This window comes from Mustelus asterias, chromosome 5 (assembly GCF_964213995.1).
Source record: "Mustelus asterias chromosome 5, sMusAst1.hap1.1, whole genome shotgun sequence".
Taxonomy (NCBI): domain Eukaryota; kingdom Metazoa; phylum Chordata; class Chondrichthyes; order Carcharhiniformes; family Triakidae; genus Mustelus; species Mustelus asterias.
The window spans coordinates 78,025,680-78,052,705 of NC_135805.1; the positions used below are offsets into that span (position 1 = coordinate 78,025,680).

Here is a 27,026-nt window from a genome sequence, read left to right on the forward strand (position 1 = left end):
CAGTTTATTTGCCTTTGCTTTCAAAAAAAACTTAGAGTTTATTGCTATATGTATTAATTTATTACTATGTGTAATAATTTATCGCTAAATGAGATTACCTTAGAGATAATAATCTCAACCTCCGGACTATATAAAGTCATTTGAGAACTACATGGTATGCGTGTGTAAGGAATTAGTATGAGAGAGAGAACGCGCGTGTGAAGACTGTACATCCAGCTATCTTTCAGCAAGTTTTGAGAATTTGAGCGTCTGGCTCAGGATTCTCAAAAATGAGTTCATCACAGGATCGAATGATGAATTTTGAAGAGGAGACTTCAACAAAGGAAAGGAAAGAACTAAAAACATACAAAATACTATGTGTGGTAAGTGTAATGATTATCTAAAGGAACAAGTTGATGATTTCCCTTTCTCGGGTTTAAATGATTTTAATAGGTACAGAACAATCCAGACTACGAAGAGATTAGCCGATTCTGAAAAGAGTTTTCACTCCGATGTATTCATTTCTCTGAACAAACATTACCATTTCAAAAGAACAAGCTGCAAAAAACTATCTTGAAAAGATTGTACTTGCTTTTTCTCGTGATTAAACGTGAACAAATTTTTCTGAGCTATTTTAAATTGCTAATAACATTTTAATTAACACAGTAGCATCTGCGGTAACTTGATTAAAATTATAATTGACTTGATTTACAAACTTTGCTGAATGTCTATTGATGTGACAGTAGAACAGCTTCATACCAGTATTGACTGTAACCCGCCACAATCACAAGTAAATTTCTAGCATCTCATTCAGATAATTCCTTCAATTAGAATTAACAAGATTTGTGGGGTGAGAAATTAGGATTATCAACTATTTACAGGTTAATTCTGGCTGGTTCCATCGGGCTATTGCTACAATTCGACACGTATTTGGAATCTATCATTGTGGCAAGCTACATAGATTTACAGGGGGTGCTGTCTGATTACAGGGCTTCTGCAAAAATCAATTGCTCCCAAATATGGGTGCACTGAGTCATAGAGTCATAGAGGTTTACAGCATGGAAACAGGCCCTTTGGCCCAACTTGTCCATGCCGCCCTTCTTTTTTTTAAACCCCTAAGCTAGTCCCAATTGCCTGCATTTGGTCTATATCTCTCTATACCCATCTTACTCATGTAACCGTCTAAAAGCTTTTTAAAAGACAAAATTGTACCCACCTCTACTACTACCTCTGGCAGTTTGTTCCAGACACTCACCACCCTCTGTGTGAAAAAATTGCCCCTCTGGATCCTTTTGTATCTCTCCCCTCTCACCTTAAACTATGCTCTCTAGTTTTAGACTCCCCTACCTTTGGAAAAAGATATTGACTATCCAGCTGATCTATGCCCCTCATTATTTTATAGACCTCTATAAGTTCACCCCTCAGCCTTCTACGCTCCAGAGAAAAAAGTCCCAGTCTATCCAGCCTCTCCTTATAACTCAAACCATCAAGTCCCGGTAGCATCCTCGTAAATCTTTTCTGCACTCTTTCTAGTTTAATAATATCCTTTCTATAATAGGGTGACCAGAACTGTACACAGTATTCCAAGTGTGGCCTTACCAATGTCTTGTACAAAAAGAGGTCCCAACTCCTGTATTCAATGTTCTGACCAATGAAATCAAGCATGCCAAATGCCTTCTTCACCACTCTGTCCACCTGTGACTCCACTTTTAAGGAGCTATGAACCTGTACCCGTAAATCTCTTTGTTCTATAACACTCCCCAACGTCCTACCATTAACTGAATACGTCCTGCCCTGGTTCAATCTACCAAAATGCATCACCTCGCATTTATCCAAATTAAACTCCATCTGCCATTCATCAGCCCACTGGCCCAATTGATCAAGATCCCGTTGCAATCCAAGATAACCTTCTTCACTGTCCACTATGCCACCAATCTTGGTGGCATCTGCGAATTCACTGACCATGCCTCCTATATTCTCATCCAAATCATTAATATAAATGACAAATAACAGTGGACCCAGCACTGATCCCTGAGGCACACCGCTGGTCACAGGCCTCCAGTTTGAAAAACAACCCTCTACAACCACTCTCTGGCTTCTGTCATCAAGATGTGGAGATGCTGGCGTTGGACTGGGGTAAACACAGTAAGGAGTCTAACAACACCAGGTTAAAGTCCAACAGGTTTATTTGGTAGCAAACGCCACTAGCTTTCGGAGCGCTGCTCCTTCGTCAGGTGAGTGGGAGATCTCCCACTCACCTGACAAAGGAGCAGTGCTCCGAAAGCTAGTGGCGTTTGCTACCAAATAAACCTGTTGGACTTTAACCTGGTGTTGTTTGACTCCTTATTCTGTCATCAAGCCAATTTTGTATTCATTTAGCTACCTCTCCTTTGATCCTGTGAGATTTAACCTTATGCAACAACCTATCATGTGGTACCTTGTCAAAGGCCTTGCTAAAGTCCATCAATGGCACTGCCCTCATCTACCTTCTTGGTTACCCCTTCAAAAAACTCAATCAAATTTGTGAGACATGATTTTCCACTCACAAAGCCGTGCTGACTGTCCCTAATCAGTCTTTGCGGCTCTAAATGCCTGTAGATTCCGTCTCTCAAAATACCTTCCAACAACTTACCCACCACAAATGTGAGGCTCACTGGCCTGCAGTTCCCAGGCTTTTCCCGGCAGCCCTTTCTAAACAAAGGCACAACATTTGCCACTCTCCAATCTTCAGGCACCTCACCTGTGACTATCGATGATTCAAATATCTCTGCTAGGGGATCCGCAATTTCCTCCCTAGCTTCCCATAATGTCCTGGGATACACTTCATCAGATCCCGGGGATTTATCCACCTTGGTGCGCTTTAAGACTTCCAGCACCTCCTTTTCTGTAATATGTACACTCCTCAAGACATCACTATTTATTTCCCCAAGTTCCCTAACATCCATGCTTTTCTCAACAGTAAATACTGATGAGAAATATTCATTTAGGATCTCACCCATCTCTTGTGGATCCACACATAGATGACCTTGTTGATCCTTAAGAGGCCCTACTCTCTCCCTAGTTACTCTTTTGCCCTTTATGTATTTGTAGAAGCTCTTTGGATTCTCCCTTGCACACAGAGCAGGACAAGTTTTAAATGAGGGAAGGAGAATTTGTCACAAGAATGATTTCTGCCTAAGGTGTGCTGAGAGCAATTATCTTATCTGAAATTTAGTGAGGAGTAAGGTGTGAGACATCCGTGCTTAAGAAAAACATCCTCACTCATCTGGAATATTTTTGAGTTGCAACCTTCATTGGCAAGATCAGCATCTATTGACCTCAAGCAGGTAGTGGTATACTGGTTAAAACCAAGTGGTTTGCTAGTGTTTCAGGAGGCAATTAACAATAAACCACATTGGTGAGAGTCTCAAGTTACATATAGGCCAGACTAGGTGAGAGCAAGAGTTCCTCCTCTGATGGACAGTCCTTTAGAATAATATGATATTTTCACGATTGCTAATTTTGTAGACTAATACTGCAAATGTATTATTTGTATTTTTATTCCTGTAGCTGCCATGATAGGATTTGAACTGCTACCTCTAGGCCCTTACCTTCCCTCAATCACTGATAATTGTATCACTTGACCACAATACGAAAATAAAGGCTATTGCAAAATAAACATTTCAAACCAATTTATAAATTAAATCATGCTATATTGCACAAAAAGACAAACTAGATCACTCTTTTGCATTCCCTCTGTGTCGTCACTTATTTTATGACCCTATGATGTAGGCCATCAGGTCCAGGGGACTTGTCAGCTCTTAGTCCCATTAGTTTTCTCAATACTTCTTCTCCAGTGATAGTGATTGTTTTAAATTCCTCCCTATAAAATTGTCTTTTTTTTGGTTGGTTCCCAATGTATTGCTTAAAACCTGTCTTGAATACACTCTTTGAACTCATACTCCAGAAGACCTTTGCCAATTGTTTTGCCCTATTTGTATGAAGATTAAAATCACCCACATTTATTGCAGTACCTTTCTTACAAACCCCCATTATTTCTTTCCTTAGACTCTGTCCTACGGTGGAACTACTGTAAGAGGCCCTATAAATTTTCCCTTCCTATGGGAAAGTGGGGGGAAATTCAATGGGAGGCTCAAAATTCAGTTTCAGACTGGCATGAAATTACGGTGCAATCTTCCGATGCTTCCAATTCTCTGAGATGCAAGTGGAAAAACATGATGGTCTGGAACATGCCTGGACCCATGTTGTGTGCAAAAGCTGGTGCCTAGAGTGGCCTCTGGAGTTTGGGATGGTGTGTCAGTGATATTGGGCACTTCTTAAATATTACACCTGGATATGAGTGGGACGTCTGCCATCAAGCCTGCACCACCATGGAAGACATTGCAAATCCCCCAGATGCATAATTAATTACACCGGGGCTGGAAGATATGGCATGTTTTCCTGTCTTCCTTCACAGCAGGAAACACACACCTCCACCCCCGCCTCACCATGAGACTTAGTCCCGGATGGGTGAATTCTGCCCATTAACTCTGTTTCTCTCTCCATAGAAGGGCGGCATGACGGCACTGCTGCCTAACAGCACCAGGACCCGTGTTCAATTCCCGGCTTGGGTCACTGTCTGTGTGGATTTTGCACATTCTCCCTGTGTCTGCGTGGGTTTCCTCCGGGTGCTACAGTTTCCTCCCACAGTCCAAAGATGTGCAGGTTAGGTGGATTGGCCATGCTAAATTGTCTCTTAGTGTCAGGGGGACTAGCCCGGGTAAGGTAAATATGTGGGGTTACGGGGATAGGGCCTGGGTGGGATTGTGGTCAGTGCAGACCCGATGGGCCGAATGGCCTCCTCCTGCACTGTAGGATTCTAGGAGATGCTGCCAGACTTGAGTTTTCCCAACATTTCCTGTTGTTATTTCATCTTCTAACAAAGGCTGGCTATCATTACTAATATTTCTACCTTGATCTATGCTTTGTTATTCTCCCTTTAACCTTTTAAATCTTCCCTCAAAGGAAGCTTCTCTCCCACCAAACCCCTCTTCCCCTTGCCCCACGACTTAGTTTTTAAGCCCGAGAGCACATATTATGATCTTTCAATTATGCTATCTCTCTGTCAGGAATGCAAGACCATATTAGAGTTATTTATGATTATTTATTTGACCAAGTGTTTGAATCCAGTTTCCAAGTGTGAAGCTTGTTATCATATACTATACAGTAAGAAGTTTAACAACACCAGGTTAAAGTCCAACAGGTTTATTTGGTAGCAAAAGCCACACAAGCTTTCGAGGCTCTAAGCCCCTTCTTCAGGTGAGTGGGAATTCTGTTCACAAACAGAACTTATAAAGACACAGACTCAATTTACATGAATAATGGTTGGAATGCGAATACTTACAACTAATCCAGTCTTTAAGAAGCAAAACAATGGGAGTGGAGAGAGCATCAAGACAGGCTAAAAAGATGTGTATTGTCTCCAGACAAGACAGCCAGTGAAACTCTGCAGGTCCACGCAACTGTGGAAGTTACAAATAGTGTGACATGAACCCAATATCCCGGTTGAGGCCGTCCTTGTGTGTGCGGAACTTGGCTATCAGTTTCTGCTCAGCGACTCTGCGCTGTCGTGTGTCGCGAAGGCCGCCTTGGAGAACGCTTACCCGAATATCAGAGGCCGAATATACTATGACAGAACATATAAAACTTTTCCATGGAATAAATTATCTTAACATTTTCAGATGTGAGCTGTTCACCAAGCCGTTAAGCAAATTAAATCTTAATACCTGGTTTATGCCGTCATATCTCTTTTTAGGGTTTTAGTGTATGTTTGCACTGTATCTACAAACAGGGAAGGCAGTGGCACAGTAGTAATGCTCTGGAGACCCAGGTTCGCATCCCACCACAGCAGATGGTGAAATTTAAATTCAATAAATATCTGGAATCAAAAGTTTAATGATAACCGTGAAACCATTGTCGGTTGGTGTAAAAACCCATCTGGTTCATTAATGTCCTTTAGGGAAGGAAATCGGCTGTCCTTAGCTGGTCTGGCCAACATGTGACTCTTACCCACAGAAATATGGCTGATTCTCAAATGCCTTCTGAAATGGAGAGCAGTAAGGGATGGGCAATAAATATTGGTCCAACCAGGGATGCCCACATACTGTTTAAAATGAAAATGATCTGTTCAGTAATTTCAGCAGGTGGTAAGTACTAATAAAACTGGAACAATAGTTTAAATAAATTGATAGGAAAAAATGTAGATTTTCTTCACCTGTTAAACATCTTAGTCACAAGGAGAAAGAGTTCAACAAAGAAAACAGAATTGCATATTGTGACACCTGGGGATTGGGGAGTTGGTGTGAATTTCCATGGGGATTTTCAAGCCCATCCATCATAATGATAGCAGAAATCCAGGAAAAATGGTGTTGTCATTAATTTGTGGTTCCTGTGGCTCTTCTATTAAAGTTACAATAGGTAGGGGATCCACCATGGCAGTTTACTCCCCAATTCAAAGAGTTGTGTTACTAACTGCTATTAAAATATCTAATGTTGTTCACTCTGACAGTTATCCAACACTGCTGCAGCCAGAAAATTAATTCAGATGGCAGCACGTTGGCACAGTGGTTAGCACTGCTGCCTCACAGCGCCAGGGACCCATGTTCAATTCCGGCCTTGAGTCACTGTCTGTGTAGAGTTTGCACATTCTCCCCGTGTCTGTGTTGATTTCCTCCAGGTATCCCGATTTCCTTCCACACTCCAAAGATGTGCGGGTTAAGTTGATGGGCGATGCTAAATTGCTACTTAGCATCAAGGGGACCAGCAGGGTAAAGACATCGGGTTACAGGGATAGGGCCTAGGTGGAATTATTGTCGGTGCAGGATCGATGGGCCAAATGGCCTCCTTCCAGACTGTACGGATTCTATGATTTATCAGTGTCATGCCCAGTGAAGGCACGTTTTATTCATAACTTTAAGTACGGACTGCGTTCAGGATATAATTTTCTGAAATAGTCTTTTATTTAAAAAATGGACCTTGACCACATGGCTATGATGGCTACTGGAGATTAGATGACATAAACAATTTATGCTCAAGCTTCTGGAAAGTTCCTGATGGAATAATCATGGGTGGAGGCTTTGCCTATGGATGGACACACCCAGACAAAACAATCTGTGGAATTTGCATCTGCTATTTTTCACGGTTTACTCAATACTCAAAGGTCAATTGACTTCTAGACTTCATGAGGGCGACTCTCCCTTCCAAGATATTTCAGCAGAGCCGGATTAGCATGATCTGTGCTGGACATCCGGCCAAACGGGTCTCCCAGTGCCGGATTTCCGGCCGGGGGCAGGGGCGGAGTGGGGAGAGGGGGGGGTCAGGTTTGGGCCTGGGCATGCTTGGAGGGCCAGCGATCGGGTTGTCAGGGGGGAAGAGGACCGGCATTGTGGGGTCGCGGGGCTGACCAACAATCGAGCTGGCCAGCAATCGGGAGGCTGACAGGGGCCACTACGCATGTGCCAATCTCGGCACTGACAAATTGGCGCACACACAGTGGCTCAGCGCTATGCTGCCAGCCTCTCTAGCGGGGATAAGCTCTGCCCACAGATTTCTGACGTGATTTATGCTGGTGCACTCTGCAGTGCGCAAAGTGTGGGAGATTCTTCTCTGAACTCCCACTGAAAAAACAGCGTGATTTACTCCCGTTTTTACGCAAATTCAATACTTAGACTCCATGTCTCCAAGTTTGAAATTTTAAAAATAAGAGTGCAGAATACCAATTAACCACCAAGATAAAAGCAAAATAAAAGCTGGAATCTGAAAGAAAAACAGAAAATGCTGGAAAATCTCGGCAGATCTGACAGTTTCTTTGGAGAGAGAATAGAGCCAACGTTTGGAGTCCGGATGACCCTTCATGATGAAGGGTCATCCAGACTTGAAACATTGGCTTTATTCTCTCTCCACAGATGTTGTCAGACTTGCTGAGATTTTCCAGCATTTTCTGTTTTTGTACCAGTTAACCACTAGTAGATGTGAATGGTCATCATCTATCTCCCATTGTGTAGTAATGCTATTGGGCTTCCAAACCATTCTGGTTTGGAAATAACAGTTATGATCATGTGATCAAAGTTGTATTCAGAAATCAAATTTTATTATCCCCCGAACCAGAGAGAAACTAATCAGTCTGCAAAGAACACCCATTGCAATATAAGCCGAGGGCCCAGGCATTAACACCCATGCCTTTTTAAAACCTGGAGACTGCTACATCTTCCCAGCCTGTATCCTGTATATAGATTTGACCTGGTAAGAAAACCACAACTAACCAATTTTGTGATTTGCTGAAAAAGCAATTTCTTCGAGGGAATCCAGCAACAACTCTAACAAATGACCCCAGCTATTGAAACCACGGAGACTCATGAGGAGAAAACCGTCTTCTTCAACAGGCCCGCAATGACTGCTTTCTGTGTGTACGTGAGAGATCAAGGATTTAAACATCTGGGGTGAATGCATGAATAAGTAATTATCGAAGAATAGAATCCCTACAGTACAGAAGGAGATTTTTCAGCCCAAGGAGTCTGCACCAACTTTCTGACAGAGCATTCCACACAGGCCCTATCACTGTAGCCCCATGTATTCACCCGGCTAATCCCCCTAACCTAGACACCTTGGGACACAAAGGGACAATTTAGCCTAACCAACTAATCTGCACATCTTTAGACTGAGGGGGGAAACTAGAGCACCCAGAGGAAACCCATGCAAACACGGAAAACGTGCAAATTCCACACAAACAGTCACCCAAGGCTGGAATTGAACTCGGGGTCCCTGGCACTGTGAGGCAGCAGTGCTAACCATTGTGCCACTGTTCTGCCCTTCTTTATTTTTCCTTAAATTTTTATTTAAACCCACAAAAAGCATAATGCTGTTGACTCAAACTAACTGTACACTCAGGGGTTAAGAGAGGTGCACGTTTTCATTTCCAAATAAAACCACACTGATTAGATACAGTAAGTGAACAAAGGTTTCAGTTCTCCACTATCCCTATCCCGAACATTGGCATTTACATTTGAGCAATATCTCAATAGCTCTATAAAAGGGAGTAGCAGCCACTACAGAAGTGCCACTACAGAGATAACCACTGGCAATTCAATCAATATTACTTTGAATGACTTAATTGATGGAGATGTCACCCAACAGGCATTGATGTTATTATAGATAATCTTCTATTTATGGATGTATTTAATCAACTGAACTATTGGCCCAGTTTGAAAAGTTGTGAATCATGTACTAGAGTTCTTGAGGTCATTTGGAAGAGAGGCCATCTTGCATCACATTTTAAAATCTGTTTTCAATGAATTTCGACCAACTGAACCAGGAAGGGACACAACTGATACCCAACAGAAATGAGTACAGCATGCTCAAATCAAAACATGGCTCTTGTGAAGTGACTGAACTGGACACTGGGAATGTGGAAGGATAAAAGCTGATTGATTCAAGAGGTATTCAATGTGTAGCAAAAAGTGATTGTATCACATACACATACTGATTAGGAAAACATGCATATTAATGTGCACAGAAAATCTTTGGAGTAAACTTTGACGAGAATCTTTTCACGTGTCTACAGTAACTAACTTTGGCAAAGTTAGGGGAAGCACGCTGGCACAGTGGTTAGCACTGCTGCCTCACAGCACCAATTCCCGGTTTGGGTCACTGTCTGTGTGGAGTTTGCACATTCTCCCCGTGTCTGCGTGGGTTTCCTCCGGGTGCTCTGGATTCCTCCCACAGTCCAAAGATATGTGGGTTAGGTGGATTGGCCATTCTAAATTTTCCCTCAGTGTCCCCAAACAGGCGCGCTGGACTGTGGTGACCAGGGGATTTTCACAGTAACTTCATTGCAATGTTAATATAAGCCTATTTGTGACACTAATAAATAAACTTTAGAACAAAACAGCCATGGAAATCCGAGAAAATCTTGAAACTATTTCTCTTGGCTCTTTGACCAAAAATGAGTACAAGAATCCTAGAAGGAATTTAATCATCCTAATATCACAAGAGTGAAAACGAAAAGAAAAGGATTATTAGTGCTTTGAATCAATATGAAATCGCTGAACTTAAATCAACTTTTTTTGGCAACCGTGTGCTTTGTTTTATTTGAGATCTAAATAGGCTGTTCTCTGTAATTCTATTCTCCCAGTTGAGCTGTAGGATCCTCTTGATATGTTTGGCAAAACTGAGAAGTAAGGAGAAGTCATTCTTTCATAGACAGCATTTTAACCTGGCATTCACCTTGCATTGGGCAGCACAGTGGTTAGCACTGCTGCCTCACAGCTCCAGGGACCCATTTTCGATTCCCAGCTTGGGTCACTGTCGGTGTGGAGTTTGCACATTCTCCCAGTGTCTGGTAGGTTTTCTCCGGGTGCTCCGGTTTCCTCCCACAGTCCAAAGATATGTAGGTTAGGTGGATTGGCCATGCTAAACTTTCCCCTTAGTGTCAGGAGAACTAGCTAGGGTAAATGCATGGGGTTATAGGGTTAGGGCCTGGGTGGGTTGTGGTCGGTGTGGACTCGATGGGCCGAATGACCTCCTTCATTGTGGGATTCTATGATTCTATGAACTTGCTGGAAGTCCCGAGGAAATTAACAGTGGACCGGGACGGGGATTAAATTATAAATGATTTAAATTTAGCCTTGCATTCACCCAGAGTGAATCATTTATGGTAGATCACAGCTATCTTGTGTTGTAGTTTCCACTCCAGATCTTACATTGATCAAATGTTTCTCTTTGTACATAGATTTTGATCTAATTGCACAATTAGATTGTGAGCTGTACCACATTTTTCTCCAGATGCTACTTTTTCCTGATTAAAATGATATCCTGGAGCAATCTTTTTCAATTTAAGGCTAATGTTAATTCACAACCAATTAATTTAAAGAGTAATTGAGAACACAAGCCGCTTTACAATGAAGAAGTTGCCAAGTATTATGCAAGGTAATTGAAAGTGGCTGTGTTCCTGCTTAAGCATATGTTCCAGTTTAAAAATTGAGCTTTGTAACGCTTGTTTGAAGCTCAAACAAGCGTTACAAACGAGCTCAAAGCCTACAGTCTTTCGAGTGTGAACATTTGGCCTACTCCTGATTCTTGTTTCTATAGCTCTTGGGATTAAAGGGATCAAGGGATATGGGGGGAAGGGGGGATCAAGATATTGAATATGATGATACCCCCATGATCAAAATGAATGGCGGAGCAGGCTCAATGGGCCAAATGGGCTACTCCTGCTTCTCGCTACTATGAACGTAAAATGGCTGCATGCAGAGAGCTCCTCATGGCAGGTTACATGATTACAGCAAGCCAGATAGGACATGAGTGCATTTCAAAACACAAATAAAGTGCAAAATAGTTAACTATGGGCAGTAAGACTAAGACGTTTGACCTAATATTGGGTTCGGCCATTTTTCAAGCATTCCTGATAGTCACAGATTTTAGTTCTCTTTTATATGTAAATTAGAGTCCTAATTTAGGCCTGCCTTATTTGGATTCTGATGAGTAGAGTAGCATCTTTAGTAGTCACTGTGGCAGTCGTGTTCTCCTAGATCCTGCAGTACACACGCTAGCACTCGTCTGACAGCATCCCTGGGCAGTAAAACAGGGTTAATCTTTCACGCCAACCTCTCATCAGAACTGGTAGAATTTAACTCTCAAACTCTGGATGTAATTTTCTGGTTCCCACCAGCAGCAAGAAGCTTGGCGAGTGGGGGAGCTTGATTTGGAGCGAGACCAAAAGTTAATTTCCTGACTGCAGGATGAACTTTCGGACTTAAGTACTTGGGACTTTAAAGGCGGTTTAAAAACTGGGTCAAAGTTCCCGTCAAAGAATGTCAGAAAGCCCTTTTGAATGTATTAGCGTGTCAGGCATTCTCATTAGAATTAATTTCCCCCTCCAAATTGAGTTCCCTGCCAGTCAGAAATTACAATGTTCACATTTCTGACTTCTCCCACAACTTTGAAGAGGGTAGTTGCTCCTTAGCCTTCTCCAGGAGCTTTCACAAATGTCTTAATTTGGATTGGGTGCTGGTAAACCAAGCTGCATGAAGGTTGGACACGGGAGGCAAGACCACTGGGGAAAGGTGGTAGAGTGGAGTGGAGATAGGACACTAGAGGCAGCCCAAGAATGGGAGGCTAACCAGGGAATGAAGACATAGACTATCTGGGCAGATAGAGAGGCTATGAAGGTGCAGAGACATGGGATGGAGGGTGCAGAGACGTGGGACAGATGGAAAGGCCTTGTTTGTTGGATCTGGGGGTTGTCTGGTTGGGTGGAGGAGGGGTCGCCGAGCAAGGATGATGAGAGAGAAATGATCCTAAAGGGTGAGGTCCATGCTGTCTATGGGGGTCCTGGAGGTTGTTACTGAGGATACAGGGCAGTGGCAGGAACAGTCAGAGTGAGAGGGGGAAGTGGGATTTGGTAGGGTGTCAGTCCTAGGGTAATATTTGGACAGCTGAAGGTTTCATAGGGCAGGTCATGGAAACAAATGAAACAGGTGGCTCAGATAATGGCAGGATTTAGCTGGGCATGGGGTTGATAATGGGTATAAGGTCAAGGGGTGAGAAGGGAATTGGATGGTGATGGTTATAGGTGAACCTGACAACTGCAGACTGGAATCCTGGAGGAGTCTGTCTTACATTCAGCACAGACACACTCCTGCTTCTCCCTGGCTAGTTCAGTGGCCTCCTCCTTGAAAGGGGTGAGAACTTGACTGCTACCTCTGGTTTGGCCCATTCCCTCCTGTTGTCATGTTCTTGTCCTGGAGTAATCCAGGAGTTTTTATTGTCATCTCAATAAATGCATGAGGAGTTTAGGAACTTGTATACCTTTAACATCTCCTGAGCCTGCCCCAGTAAATGTTTAACAAGCAGGATGCCCTGTAACTGATAGAACATTGGGAACCAAATGAAGTGGCCGGCATGCATTCAATGCGCATATCTCATCCGCCTCTGAGTCCTGCAGTCCAAACACCAGTCCGACATGCCTGAGCGCTCACACACTTGCACAGTGGGAGGACGATAAGGACATGGGAACAGGAGTAAGTTATTCAGATGTCTTTATGCGTGTCATTTTGCCGTGAACAGACTGTGTCATTTACCCTGGCAGAGTGCAGCAGATTGTTCATCCTTTTTGTTCTGTGGACCCCAGGGATGCTAATGCTCACTGCAACCTCCATCCAGGCTGCTATGGGGCCAGGCAGTAGGGCCTCGTGCTGCAATCCCTCAGCAACAGCACTTCCTGCCTTTCCTGAACGGTCTGGAGGAGAACCTGGAGGGAGGTCATGCATTCTGTGACATTCTGGTCTCGACAGGCTCCTGGCCTGCAGCGAGTGAATTAGCTCTCCCGGTGCCCTCTAAATATGGTGCTCTTCAATCCCATGAATTAACTATGGGGATGACGACTTCCTGCCCACCACGAGATCCGGTGAGCTCCTTGCAGGTGAATATGTAATGAGTTGAACAGCATAAGTTTGAATGTGCTCAGCCATCCTGCAGCCACCTTCCCCTCCCCCCACCGCCACCGCGTCCCCTCCACCCCCAATGGAAATCACTCCCCCATCCAGACCCACCACTAAATATAGTATCCAGAACAGAAGATTCCAACCTCTGTATCAAAAAGAAGGATTCCTTAGATATTTATTGTTCAAAAGTTGGATAATGCCAATTGCAACAAGGTTAGAAATTATGAACAGATTTCAGATATTGCACATCACCCAACTGAGAGCTGCAGATAGATGTCAGTGCATCATGACTGAACAAATCTTTTAAACATAGAAATTGGACATTTTGAAAATTCTCCAGGATTGTAATCATTATTCCCAAGTATCCTTAGCTCAGGTACTATTAGTTGTAGTTGAGAATTTCCTGTACTTATCATGTGCTTTAGGCTTGCAGACACTATGTCGAAAGACATGAATTTACATCAGGTGTTGATTTCAGAAGAGGACTATAAGTGTACCACACCTATTTCATAAATATTCATTTTGCAAGATTTCTGGCATGGGTATCTTCGATGAGATAAGACGCTTTCATCTTTGAACCTAAGGTTGCAGCGTGCTGAATTCAGAAGTGTTATGGCTTAATTTGATACTTCATCATTATTACCTGTGTTATCTTGTTGAACTAATGTGGTGACAACGCTTTCTTGGCAGGTGCTGGCTGTTTGTTTTGTTGTTGTATCCCTTGGACTTGGACTTGGACTGGGCCTGAAACCTCAGCCGGCTCCTGTTGAAAGAACACGTGAGTTCTGATTCTTTACACAATTCACTAAAAAACTTTTGGCGGGCCGCTGCTTCGGCAACTGCAATTATTCAAAATTCCTCAATGAAGCAGTTCTGGCAACCGCTCCATTCAATTGCTGCAAAGGGAGCCAAACGGGCATTAGACCCTTCATTTACAAGGGAGTTAATGCTGCAGTCCCCTGTATATGGAGTACGATTATTTATGTCCTTCGGTACCTTGCATGTATGGCCATAATTCATTTATTAGCCTCGACAATGATTTCTTAGCCTAGACTGGCCCTCTAGTCCACCCGGTGCTGAGGGGGGCGGGGAAGGTGGAGGACTTTCTCGTGAACCTGTTCCTGGGCCTGGCCAAACTTGTTATAAACAGGTCCAGGCAGTGGGCGACCAAGGGAGTCGTCCCTCCTGACCTGACTGTCTGCCCCTTTACCATAGCTAAATTTGCAGCTGGGTGTACCTGGAGAGGGAGCATGCAGTGTCCGAGGGTACCATCAAGGCTTTCCATGCTTGTTGGGCATCGCAGGGACTGGGATGTATTATTGAGCCCTTCGATGTTTTAAGTTTCCTTTCGTTTTGTTTTCTGTTTCGGCTGGCTCCCTTCTTTTTGGGGGCTGCCCTTTTTAATTTGTCCCTCAGTTAATTTGATTTAGTTTATTTGTTTAGTCAAAAAGATTAACTAGCCCTCTAGTCAACTGCAGTGGTATCACAGGCCAAGCATCCTGTCCAACACCCACACTTCCAGCAGCAATAACTGGACAGCGGTCAGAAGCAAGAATCTCGATCATTGTTCTGATATATAACCTGTTGTGACATGAGGTGTATGTACCTTTAAGGAGTTGTATCTTAAATTTGTGTCACTCACTGCCACCTCAATAGGATCTAATGTATTTGTCTCATGACTTGAACTCAGTCTATAGTAGCAGATGGTAGGACTCAGACATATACATTTAGCCTTTTGTTAACATTATTTGCATGTAGTTTTATCTTCAAATAAAGAGGAACTCGTTATTGTTTCACTAATGTTTGTTGTGTGATTGGTACATTTACATCAAAGAGGAGAAGATAACAGATATGTAACCCTGGTTAATTAAGCCCACCCTTTGTGTCACACTGTCTGAGATTGGGAATTAAAGCTGGGAATTCCTGACCTGCATTGCTTATCACATCATTCATTGACTGGTGAATTGAACTTGTTTGTTTTTAGTATCATTTTATTCCATTTTTGATTATTATCTTTTATCTGTAGCTCTTTCCCAAGTCAGACAATTGGTGCAGGTCAAATGTTTCACTTTTGAAGATCATGATTAAGAATTTCACAATTGAAACTGGTTGTTAGTTTGCTCAGCTATGGCTGGTTGTTTATTTTAATATATGTGTACAAAATTAATTTAACTCATTGTTGCTCTGCTTGTTGTTCACTGATGATCAAGTTTCGCTGGTGGGGCTGAAAATGGGAGCCAACCTTGCTCTGGCAAGTGGTGACATTTTACCAACAGCAGCATACACCCACCCCCGCCTTCCCCAAAGCTGCCAGCCCAATCAGAGGGCTAGAGGCTCAGCAGCCTGGCTAATGGTGGCCAATGCTGAGGCCATAGCACAAAGGAGAGGGAGCTTCAATATGAAGGTACCTGCTTAGGCAGCTAAGGAAACTGGGGCTAGGCAACCAGGCCCTGCTGGTAAGGATTCCTAGCCCCTGACTTGCTTTTGTAGCCACAGTATTTATATAATGAATCTAGTTCACTTTCTGGTCAATAATGTGGGATTCAGCAATGGTAATGTCAAGGGATGATGGCTGGTGTGCTAACCTCCACAAAGTCCACTGATTGATCTCCCTGTGGGGCTCGTTGAGTATGAGTTCCCCTGATAACAGGCAGTGGCCTGCCCAGTTGGAACTTATTACCTGAGCCTTTTATAAGGCAGTCCCAGGAGTGGGCCTGCTGAACTGCAGTCCCAGGCAGGGACTAGTGTGTGTACAACATGGCAGTGGTTTTACTTTGCATTCTGTAATAAACCATGTTCCTGAGACATTACAGCTAGATTCTCTCTTGTTGGAGATTGTCATTGCCTGGCACTTGTCTGGCATGAGTATCACTTTTACTTGCCAACCCAAACCTTGATATTGTCCAGGCCATGTTGCATTAGAAAGGAATAATTTGATTAGGGATAGTCAGCACGGTTTTGTGAAGGGTAGGTCGTGCCTCACAAACCTTATTGAGTTCTTTGAGAAGGTGACCAAAGAGTTGGATAAGGGTAAAGCAGTTGATGTGGTGTATATGGATTTCAGTAAAGTGTTTGATAAGGTTCCCCACGTTAAGCTGTTGCAGAAGATATGGAGACATGGGATTGAGGGTGATTTAGCGATTTGGATCAGAAATTGGCTAGCTATAAGAAGACAGAGGATGGTGGTTGATGGGAAATGTTCATCCTGGAGTTTAGTTACTAGTGGTGTACCGCAAGGATCTGTTTTGGGGCCACTGCTGTTTGTCATTTTTATAAATGACCTGGATGAGGGCGTAGAAGGATGGGTTAGTAAATTTGCGGATGACACTAAAGTCGGTGGAGTTGTGGACAGTGCGGAAGGATGTTGCAGGTTACAGAGGGACATAGATAAGCTGCTGAGCTGGGCTGGGAGGTGGCAAATGGAGTTTAATGCGGGAAAGTCTGAGGTGATTCACTTTGGAAGGAGTAACAGGAATACAGAGTACTGGGCTAATGGTAAGATACTTGGTCGTGTGGATGAGCAGAGAGATCTCGGTGTCCATGTGCATAGATCCCTGAAAGTTGGCACCCAGGTTGATAGGGTTGTTAAGAAGGCATACGGTGTGTTAGCTTTTATTGGTAGAGGGATTGAGTTTCGGAGCCATGAGGTCATGTTGCAGCTGTACAAAACTCTGGTGCGGCCGCAGTTGGAGTATTGCATACAGTTCTGGTCGCCGCATTATAGGAAGGATGTGGAAGCATTGGAAAGGGTGCAGAGGAGATTTACCAGGATGTTGCCTGGTATGGTGGGAAGATCTTATGAGGAAAGGCTGAGGGACTTGAGGCTGTTTTCGTTAGAGAGAAGAAGGTTAAGAAGTGACTTAATAGGGGCATACAAGATGATCAGAGGATTAGATAAGGTGGACAGTGAAAGCCTTTTCCCTTGGATGGTGATGGCTAGCACAAGGGGACATAGCTTTAAATTGAGGGGTGATAGATATAGGACAGATGTCAGAGGTAGGTTCTTTACTCAGAGAGTAGTAAGGGCGTGGAATGCCCTGCCTGCAACAGTAGTGGACTCGCCAACATTAAGGGCATTTAAATGGTCATTGGATAAACATATGGATGATATTGGAATAGTATAGGTTAGATGGGCTTTAGATTGGTTTCACAGGTTGGCGCAACATCGAGGGCCGAAGGGCCTGTACTGCGCTGTTATGTTCTATGTTCATTTGGACATAGTCTGCTTCAGTACCTGAGGAGTCACAAATCATGCTGAACATTATTCAATGATTGGTGAACATCCCCACTTCTGACCTTATGATGGAGGAAGGTCATTGATGAAGCAGCTGAAGATAGTTGCTCCTAGGACACTACCCTGAGGAACTCCTGCAGTGATGTCTTGGAACTGGGCTCCAAAACCACAACCATCTTCCTTTGTGCTAGGTATGAACCCAAGCAGTGGAGTTTCTTTCCCCCCTGATTCCCTTTGACTCCAGTTTTGCTCGGGCTCCTTGATGCCACATTCAGTCAAATGCTGCCTTAATGTCAAGGGAAGCCAGTCTTACCTCACTTCTGGGCTGAACATGTAAACATCAGAACTCTAGCTGTAACCTTGTCCAAAACATTTTTACATTCCAAAAAGGATCATTGAAGCAAACAGCAGTGGGAACCTTGGCTTGTGGGAACCAACATACTGACTTCAGTTACATCAGTGGGGGGACCAACACCAGATGAACTGTACACTTACCAACTGAAAAATTAGTGGTTCCCTTTTTTTCAGCCTTTATGTAACTTTAGATCTGACAAGCTCAAATTCAGTTGAAAATTAACTCACTTCTTGACAAATAGAGTTAATCTAACACATCATAGTGCCCTCTATTATTATCTCAGATAGTGACCAATTAATGTTTCCAGTTAGCTGCAGAAACCAATGCTTTCTACCCTTCGATAAAGAAGTCAGGAACTGTCGTTGTGATGTTCTCTGTAATGAAACTGACAACTGTTGCTGGGATTTTACAGAAACCTGTCTTCAGCCAGGTACGTATCAGAAAGATTAATTTCACAAACATTTCAAATATCGTTTTTCCAAAACTGCTTCATCTTTCCCTCTTCTTCCACTGTCGTTATTCTTATTGAAAAAATATTATTTTGGGAGGTAAGAAACATGTTTAGAAGTTTCTGCTCTTTCGTGTAACTATTTCTGAACAATGGCTTGGGATATATTTTGATTTGTTAAAGGAAAATTATTTGAGGAAAAACTCATTATAAACCAGTGATAATTTAGAATCATAGGGCTGAATTTTAACTCCCAAAAATGGGTAAGCTGGTGTTGGGTCAGAGTTAAAATTAAAAACAAATTGAAACAGAAATCAACCCATCTCAAATCCACCCACTCCTCATTTTAACAGAGAGAGACAAGGGACAGGTAAGCAATCATTCATAGAAAGTGGGTTAGTCATTTGAATGGTGCCACTTGCCTTCATTTTAACATTAATTAACTCATGTTGGCTGGATTTCCCTGACCTTGAAAAACCTAGCAGCTAAGAGAATGTGAGATGCTCTGAATCCGTGGTAAGTACCTTTACAGAGCTGCATGTGGAACAGGAACAGCAGGAATGCTTCCCGCCAGACCAATCAAGCTACTCTGTAACACCATCCTCCGCTCACCATGATCTTTCTGTTCCTCACTCCCAACTACCATCGGTTTCCCCTAATATGGACATTTCAACCCCACCATGGCCAACAGCCCCCTGACCAACACCTGCACATCCAATAATCATTACCAAACCCCGCCCTGTGATCGGAAACCAGAACCTCAGTTATTGGGACTCCACCACGAGAGCTACCCGCCCTCCTTGACTGAGGCCTGTTGAAGCAGTCTTCCTGCCCAAAAGATTCCCGGTCCGTCAATCAGGCTGCCTGAGGGCAGGATACCAGTAGAAATTTTTAAAAGGAGATCTGAAGATTAAAACCACAGGGCATTTGGGATCTGAGTTTCCTGACCTCACATCAGATTTCCTGAACAGAACTTGCTCTGGACTAAAATCCAGACTATGCAATTAAAAATTAAACTATCGAGGAGACAATTCAAGTGCTAACTCTTCAAATAGATTTTTTGAGCTGGTTCAATTTTCCTACCATCCTTAGACATTAAAAAAAAACAACATCCCTTTTAAATGATTTTATAGGCTCTCCCTCAAAAGATCCTTGTGATAAAATATTATAGGTTTTGAAAGCAATGATTCTCAATGTATTCCCCCGGCACCAATTCACCAGTCGATGGGAGTAGTCTTTGACTGTTTGCTCTTCAAATATTTCACAACTTTGAAAACTTTTCATAAATGCCATTTAAACAGAACAAAGAACAGTACAGCACAGGGTCAGGCCCTTCGACCCTCCAAGCCTACGCCGATCATGTCGTCCTATCAAGACCAACCACTTATATCCCTCTATTCCCATTTGTTCATATGCCTATTGAGATAAGGCTTAAATGTGGCTAACGTAACTGCCTCAACCACCTCACTTGGCAGTGCATTCCAGGCCCCCACCACCTTCTGTGTAAAAAATCTTCCCCTGCACATCTCCACTGAACCTTTCCCCCCTTATCCTGAACTTTGCCCCCTTATAATTGTCATTTCTGCCCTGGGAAAAAGCTTCCAACTGTTCCGCCTATCTATACCTCTCATAATTTTATAAACTTCTTGTGGTGAACCATCGTTGGTTCCCACTGTGGGATTGTTCTAATGTTGTTGTTGGGCTAGGGTGGGATTGATACACCTGTGGTTGTAACTGTTGTGGCACATCCCAGTCGGGCTCCGCCTCCTGGGAGAGGTATAAGACCCCCTGCTCGGGCGGGACCTCTTCAGTCTGGGATAGTGTGTTAAAGTTCTGATAGTTCCATTGTTAGTTAATAAAAGCCTTCTTTTACCGAAGCTTTGTGCCTCGTGTCAAATTGATGCGCATCACTTCTATGAGGTCACCCCTCAGCCTTCGTCTTTCCAGGAGAACAATCCCAGTTTATTCAATCTCTCCTCATAGCTAATACCCTCCAAACCAGGCAAAATCCTGGTAAACCTTTTCTGTATACTCTCCAAAGCCTGCACATCCTTTTGGTATTCCAAATATGGCCTAATCAACGTTTTATACAACTGTAACATAATTTGCCAACTTTTATACTTGATGCTCCATCCAATGAAAGCTTTCTTTTCCATCTGTGGACCAGTACTCCCAGATCTCTCTGTGTGTCTATGCTCCTGATGGTTCTGCCATTTATTTTATAGCTCCCACCTAAATTGGATCTACCAAAATGCATCACCTCGCACTTGTCCGGATTAAATTCTATCTGCCATTTTCCGCCTAATTTTCCAGCTTACCTATATCCTGCTGTATTCTCTGGCAATCTTCATCACTACCTGCAACTCCGCCAATCGTAGTATCATCCGCAAACTTGCTAATCAGACCAGCTACGTTTTCTTCCAAGTCATTTATATATATTACAAACAGCAGAAGTCCTAGCTCTGATCCCTGTGGACCACCACTCGTTACAGACATCCATTCAGAAAAACACCCTCCCACTGCTACCCTCTGCCTTCTGTCGCCAAGCCAGTTGTGAATCCATCTAGCTAGTTCATTCCTGATCCCATGAGATTTAATCTTTTGCACCAGCCTGCCATGAGGGACCTTGTGAAATGCCTTACTGACGTCCATGTAGACAATATCCACAACCCTTCCCTCGTCAATCATTTTTGACACCTCCTCAAAAAACTCAATTAAATTAGTGAGACATGACCTCCCTCATACGAAACCATGCTGTCTGTCACTAACAAGACCATTCAGTTCCAAATGTGTATAGATCCTATTCCTAAGAATCTTCTCCAACAGTTTCACTATCACTTAACTAAATTGATTCACTTGATTAAATGTTTATGGTTTAAACTATGGTTTGCTAGAATCTTTGTTCTCCCATCTAGCAAAGTCAAGAAAATCATATGGTATATCCAGTAAAGCAGAATGCAAAGACTTGCCTCCTTTAGGATCCCTAAACTAACCACAATTATCCAGATTGTACATCCAGATTGTAAAAAGGAGTGAGTGTTTGTTTTACAGGTGTATTTGTCTTAAAGGAAGATAGGAAATTAAGCTTCTATTGCCTGATCCAGTGTCTTGGACAAAAGTTAAAGGGTGGGATTTTTGGGTCCTTCCCGCCGGAGCAATTTTACAGTCCCGCCAAAGTTGACCCTCGCTGCAGATTTCCTAGTGGCAGCATGGGCAGTCCATGCAAACTGCCATCAACTTCGGCAGGACAGAAAGATCCTGGCCAATAAGCGAGCCCCCTTTGCCACAGGAAAACCCACTGCTGGGGTGGAGAGGGGTGGGGATGGGTGGGGGAGTGGGGTGCTGAAAAATTCCAGCCACAGTCTCGGTTCCACTACTGTTGTCTGTCGGCTCCTGACCGATAACCCTTCCTCAAATGAAAACAGATTAACTAGTTGTTCATATTATTGTTGCCAATATGACCTCCCTATATGAAAAGTGTTTGACTATGAACCAAGTCACTGTATACACAATGATTTATTGTATGTTAAACACCTTAACATATTTCTCAGGTGTGGTACAATTTTAATTCAGAATGACAGGTACATGATACTCAATGTTTGCCATTCTAACTGTTTGCATTTTCTTCTGAGGAAGCGAGATTAACTGGATATTTTTGTAATTAAGCTAAGCTCTGGACATGCACGAAGTTCCGCTGTGGTGAGACGCGTTTAACCACGAGCCATTGTTCATGTTCTGATGATTGTTTGAAACGTGGTGATTGCTGCACTGATTACAAGACCGTTTGTAAAGGTAAAGAGTTTCAACTGCTCATGTTTTATCATCAGCCCAACCCTACGTGCTTAACTCGACAGTTACCTACATTAAGGGCCCTATTTTACCATTGCCTCGCATTTGCATGCATTTAAATTGAATTAATGAACTGCCTGCTCAACTTTATCAGCATTTCCCCCTTTATCACTGCGTTTGCCAATCCGGAACCGCGCCGTACTGGACCTGCTAAATAAAAGTCTGAAAACAACGCTCCAGCTTCTGAAGGGCGCGTTCAGTGTTTCCTACGGCCCTCTGACTCAGATCAGTGGTGGGGGGAGAAGGGAGGCGGGTCAGATCATTCTCTGGTTGGGGGGGGGGGGAGGAGGAGAGTGAGGCGGGTCAGATGTATCTTTGGGGGGGGGGGGGGGCGAGAGGGCCGACCGTGGTCTGGTGGCGGGGGGGGGGGGGCTGTTCATTGTCTGGTAGTGGGGGGGAGGGCAGATCGTTGTCTGGTGGTGGGGGGGACGGCTGATCATTGTCTGGTGGGGAGGGAGTAGGAGGCGGGTCAGATGTTCCACTGGAGGGGAGGGGGAGTAAGGCCAGACCATTCTTTGGCGGGGGGGGGGGGGTGAAGCCAGTTTGTTGTCGGGCGGGGGGGGGAGTGAGGCCAGATCGTTGTATGATGGGGGGAGGGGGGGGGTGAGGCCAGACCATTCTCGGGGGGGTGGGGGAGGGGAGTGAGGCCAGATTATTGTCTGGGGGCGGGAGGGAGGAGAGAGGCGGGTAAGATGTATCTCGGGGGGGGGGGGGGGGCGGAGAGGCCCAATCGTTCACTGGTGGGGGAGGGAACAGATGGATCTCTGTTGGGGGAGGGGGGGTTAGATGGATTTCTGGTGGGGGGCAGGGGGGACCGCTGCCACTCTGCGGGCGATCGGTGGGGAGGGGAGGTGGCAGGAGTGGCGATCGGTCTGGGTAGTGGGGGGGTGGATAAGGGGAACAGTGATGTGTGTGGGTAGTCGGGATGGTGGATAAGGGGGACAGTGATGTGTGTGGGTAGTGGGGGGGTTGATAAGGGGGACAGTAATGTGTGTGGGTAGTTGGGGGTGGATAAGGGGAACAGTGATGTGTGTGGGTAGTCGGGATGGTGGATAAGGGGGACAGCGATGTGTGTGGGTAGTGGGGGGGTGGATAAGGGGGACAGCGATGTGTGTGTGCACCCTCGCTCCCGATATTTGCTCCCGGGCCGCTTTCTCTGCTTTCTGCGGCCCGGGAGCGATCTGACACGGGTGCACTTTTTCAAATTTTTTTCACAGTTCAGAGCTCCAATCGTTTCGGCCGCGCTAAGCGCTAAGCCCCACCCACAGTGCGAATGGGACTGGAGATGGCTGAGAGCGTATGGGGGCGCCTGAAAGCAGATTTCTCAGTCGGATCTGCATTACGCCCAGATTCAGCACTTAGAATGAAAATGGTAAAATCAGGCCCTAAATATTTTCTGTGAGATGTGGCCTTATTTCCTCATCATATCTAGATTCAAATGTAACATTTCCTTTTTCCAGAGTTGTGGTACCAGCAAATACCACTGTGCTATCTGTAGACTCAACGGGGGCGATTTAACCATTTTTTTCCTAAGTGCTGGGCGGTCTTTAAACTGGGAGAGCTTCAGATCCGACTTTTGGGCATGTTTTTAGCGCTCCTCCCGCCATTCGCACTCTGCCTGCAAAAATATCGGCAAGTCTGTTGCCCACTGCAGAAGTCTGTGGGCGGGGCTTAACATGCCCAAAACCCTGCAGAGGGAGGTAGTGCGAATGTGCAGGCCTCTGATGATGCACATGCGCATTAGCAGTAGCAGGGGTCTGACAGAAAAGAGAGAGCTGTCAGGCCCCTGCTAGTGCAGGCTGCCTGAAGCAGCTCCTCCCCTGCAATCGCAGGGTCCCGCGGCCCGAGATATAGCCCCCGCAGACCTCCCCACCACCCAGATTGATTGCAGACCCGTTGCCCTCCCCCAACCAATTGCGGATCCACCGCCTTCCCCTGCCGAGTGGCAGCGAGCCCCCTCTCCCTCCTCCCCCACTGATCCCTGCAGAGTGACAGCAGGCCCTTCCCCCACACTGGCCCCACCCCTACTGGCCCCACTGCGACACTGCCTGGTGGGCATTGTCCAGGTGCCAGACTGGCATTGTCCAGGTGCCAGGGTGGCACTTCCAAAGGGACACCCCCCCCTTGCCCTTGGCCTCCCCGGGGAGCCTCAATGGCCTCCGGTTCCACCAGCAAGGCCAAGTCGACTGCTCTCCATTTATGGTATCGGTATTTTTGCCAACTGCCCTGATGAGAAGTTACGGCAGCATGTCTCTTTTTTTCAGCAATATATCTCATTAATTGAATGACAGAAGTTAGCTGGTTTTGTGGTGTAATTTGAGTTCAAACACAAATTGATGATTTATTTCTTCGTGTCAAGTATTTTTTTTTATTCATTCATGAGACTTGGGCGTCACTGGCTGGCCAGCATTTATTACCCATCCCTAGTTGCCCTTGGAGGGCAGTTGAGAGTCAACCACATTGCTGTGGCTCTGGAGTCACATGTAGGCCAGACCAGGCAAGGACGGCAGATTTCTTTCTCTAAAGGACATTAGTGAACCAGATGTTTTTTTTCTGACAATCGACAATAGTTTCATGGTCATGAGTAGATTCTTAATTCCAGATATATATTTTTTATTGAATTCAAATTCCGCCATCTGCCGTGGCGGGATTTGAACTCAGGTTCTCCCAGAACATTAGTTTCTGGATTAATAGTCTAGCAATCATACCACTAGGCTATCGCCTCCCCATAAGTATTTATGACAATAGGATTCCTGCCAGTCGTAGATTTGGTTCTAGGTGATGAATACAACAATAAGTGTACCCAATTTATTGAAAATACTCTGTGTGGGAGCCACTTGCAAATTTCAAAAGCTAATTTCTGTGATTTTATTTCTTGTGTAGCGGAAACGCCCTGGGTGGAAGATCAATGTGAAGAAATCCGTGCTCCTCAATGTCCAGCAGGGTAAGAGATGCTAGAATTTGAAGAACCTGTCAGCTCAATGGTTTGTGTTGCAGAGGGAAAAGGAAACTTAGAATGATAAAAATGGACAGGTTACATCCAAGGGAATCATTATTTGATTTGTCAGCACAGTGTACATTTTGGTTTGTGCGTATAATCAATTTTCTAACAGTCATTACACAGTAACCCAGTTAAGCAAATGCTTAAGTGTCCTGGAATTCACTATGGTGGCACACTTACCTCGGAGTTAGAAGTTTGACTGAGGGAGTGCTACACTGTCAGAGGGTGCCATGAGATGAGAGATTAAATGAAGATACTGTGATAGTTATTTTTTAGAAGAGCAGGTGAGTTCTGCCTAATTTCCTGACGAATCAACATTGCGAAAGAGATTATCTCTTCATTTTCACATGGCTGCCACATTTCCCATATACAACAGCGACTGCATCTCAAAAGAATTGTATTGGCTATCAAGCACTTTGGAACACTGGATGTCATTGAAAGTGCGATATAAAAGCAAGTCTTTCTTTGTGCACCAAGCATTGTGGAAAAGGCAAGTGTTTAGGGACCCAACAGCAAGGCAAGCAGAATTCTGCAGGGTTCCAGGACATGAATCAAGCATCAGCTCCCAGTTGAGCTGCACCAAGAATTGATTGGAGACAAACACATTTCATTTCTCCAGGCATACCTGCAGATCAGGCTTTAAATTAATAAGGGGGAGGGAAGGTTAATGTAAGAAAAAAATACTACAGCCAGAATCTCATCACTGTTCACGCTGGTGCGAATTTCCCATCCCGCTGCAGTGAACGGAGATTTGGCTGGCCTCCAAATTCTCCGACCTCACTGCAGCAGGTGCGTGGCGTGAACGGAAGGTAAGATCGCGCCCTACAAGTCTTAGGAGAGATGAACAGAGTAGCCATTTTGGTAAAATCAACAGACTGTGTTAAACTCTGTTCTTTCCCCTTCCTGACAATGTTAATGAAGAATATTGACCAAGGTCACATCAGAGAAAAATAATAAGGATCAAAATTAAAGGTACTATATCTGAATACACAAATAATTTGTAACAAGACGGACGAATAAGTGGGTTAAGCACACAGACTTCACAAAAGTTATAAAAGAAGATTTGTTCATTCCACTAGCAGCAAAGCAATATCAACCCGCAAGAAAAAGCATGATTCCAAGAAACAAGCTACTTACAGAATACTCACTGCTAATGCTTCAGATTTCTTGGAGTCTTGGCTCTCCAACATACCCCTCATCAGGCTTGTTTTGCTGTACAGCTCCTGGGCTGCAGTCCTGTTCTCTCACTCTCTCTCTCTCATGAGGCTTCTCAGATTAAGAGTGCTGTCAGTTGGTTTGACTAGGTTTCCAATTCCCTTCCTGACTTATTAGCCACATTAAGGGCTTTAAGCTACCCTAGGCTCCTGCTACTCTGAAGCCCTGGACTCATCCTTGCTGTTTTCTCCCTCGCCTCATGGCATCTGTCTCTGCCCCTCAGATTGTCAAAGACGTTGCTCCTGAAAGGAAGAGGCCCACCTGGGCCAAACAATTCGTCTGCTCAGTGCTCTCCCACAACATTGTCACCTGCTGTCAGAGGCCCTGTCACTTGAATTAATAGCAAAAAAAGGGAGACAAATGCATTTGACCTCGTAACCATCACTGAGATGTGGTTGCAGGGTAACCAAGGTTAGGAACTGTCGCTGTACTTGTTTTTTTAGAAAAGAAAGACAAAATGGCAAAGC

At 44.3% G+C, this 27,026-nt stretch overlaps 1 protein-coding gene across 1 annotated transcript in view; it reads left to right on the forward strand.

The window, feature by feature from the left end:
- The first annotated feature begins 269 nt into the window (after positions 1–269).
- The window catches only part of LOC144494129 (ectonucleotide pyrophosphatase/phosphodiesterase family member 3), a 125,343-nt gene continuing 98,586 nt past the window's right edge, over positions 270–27,026 (forward strand). Inside the window, exons 1-5 of the mRNA XM_078213724.1 lie at positions 270–362; positions 14,148–14,235; positions 18,354–18,476; positions 22,161–22,286; positions 25,227–25,287. Coding sequence (XP_078069850.1) covers positions 270–362; positions 14,148–14,235; positions 18,354–18,476; positions 22,161–22,286; positions 25,227–25,287 — 491 coding nt within the window. The remainder of the gene's footprint in view (positions 363–14,147; positions 14,236–18,353; positions 18,477–22,160; positions 22,287–25,226; positions 25,288–27,026) is intronic.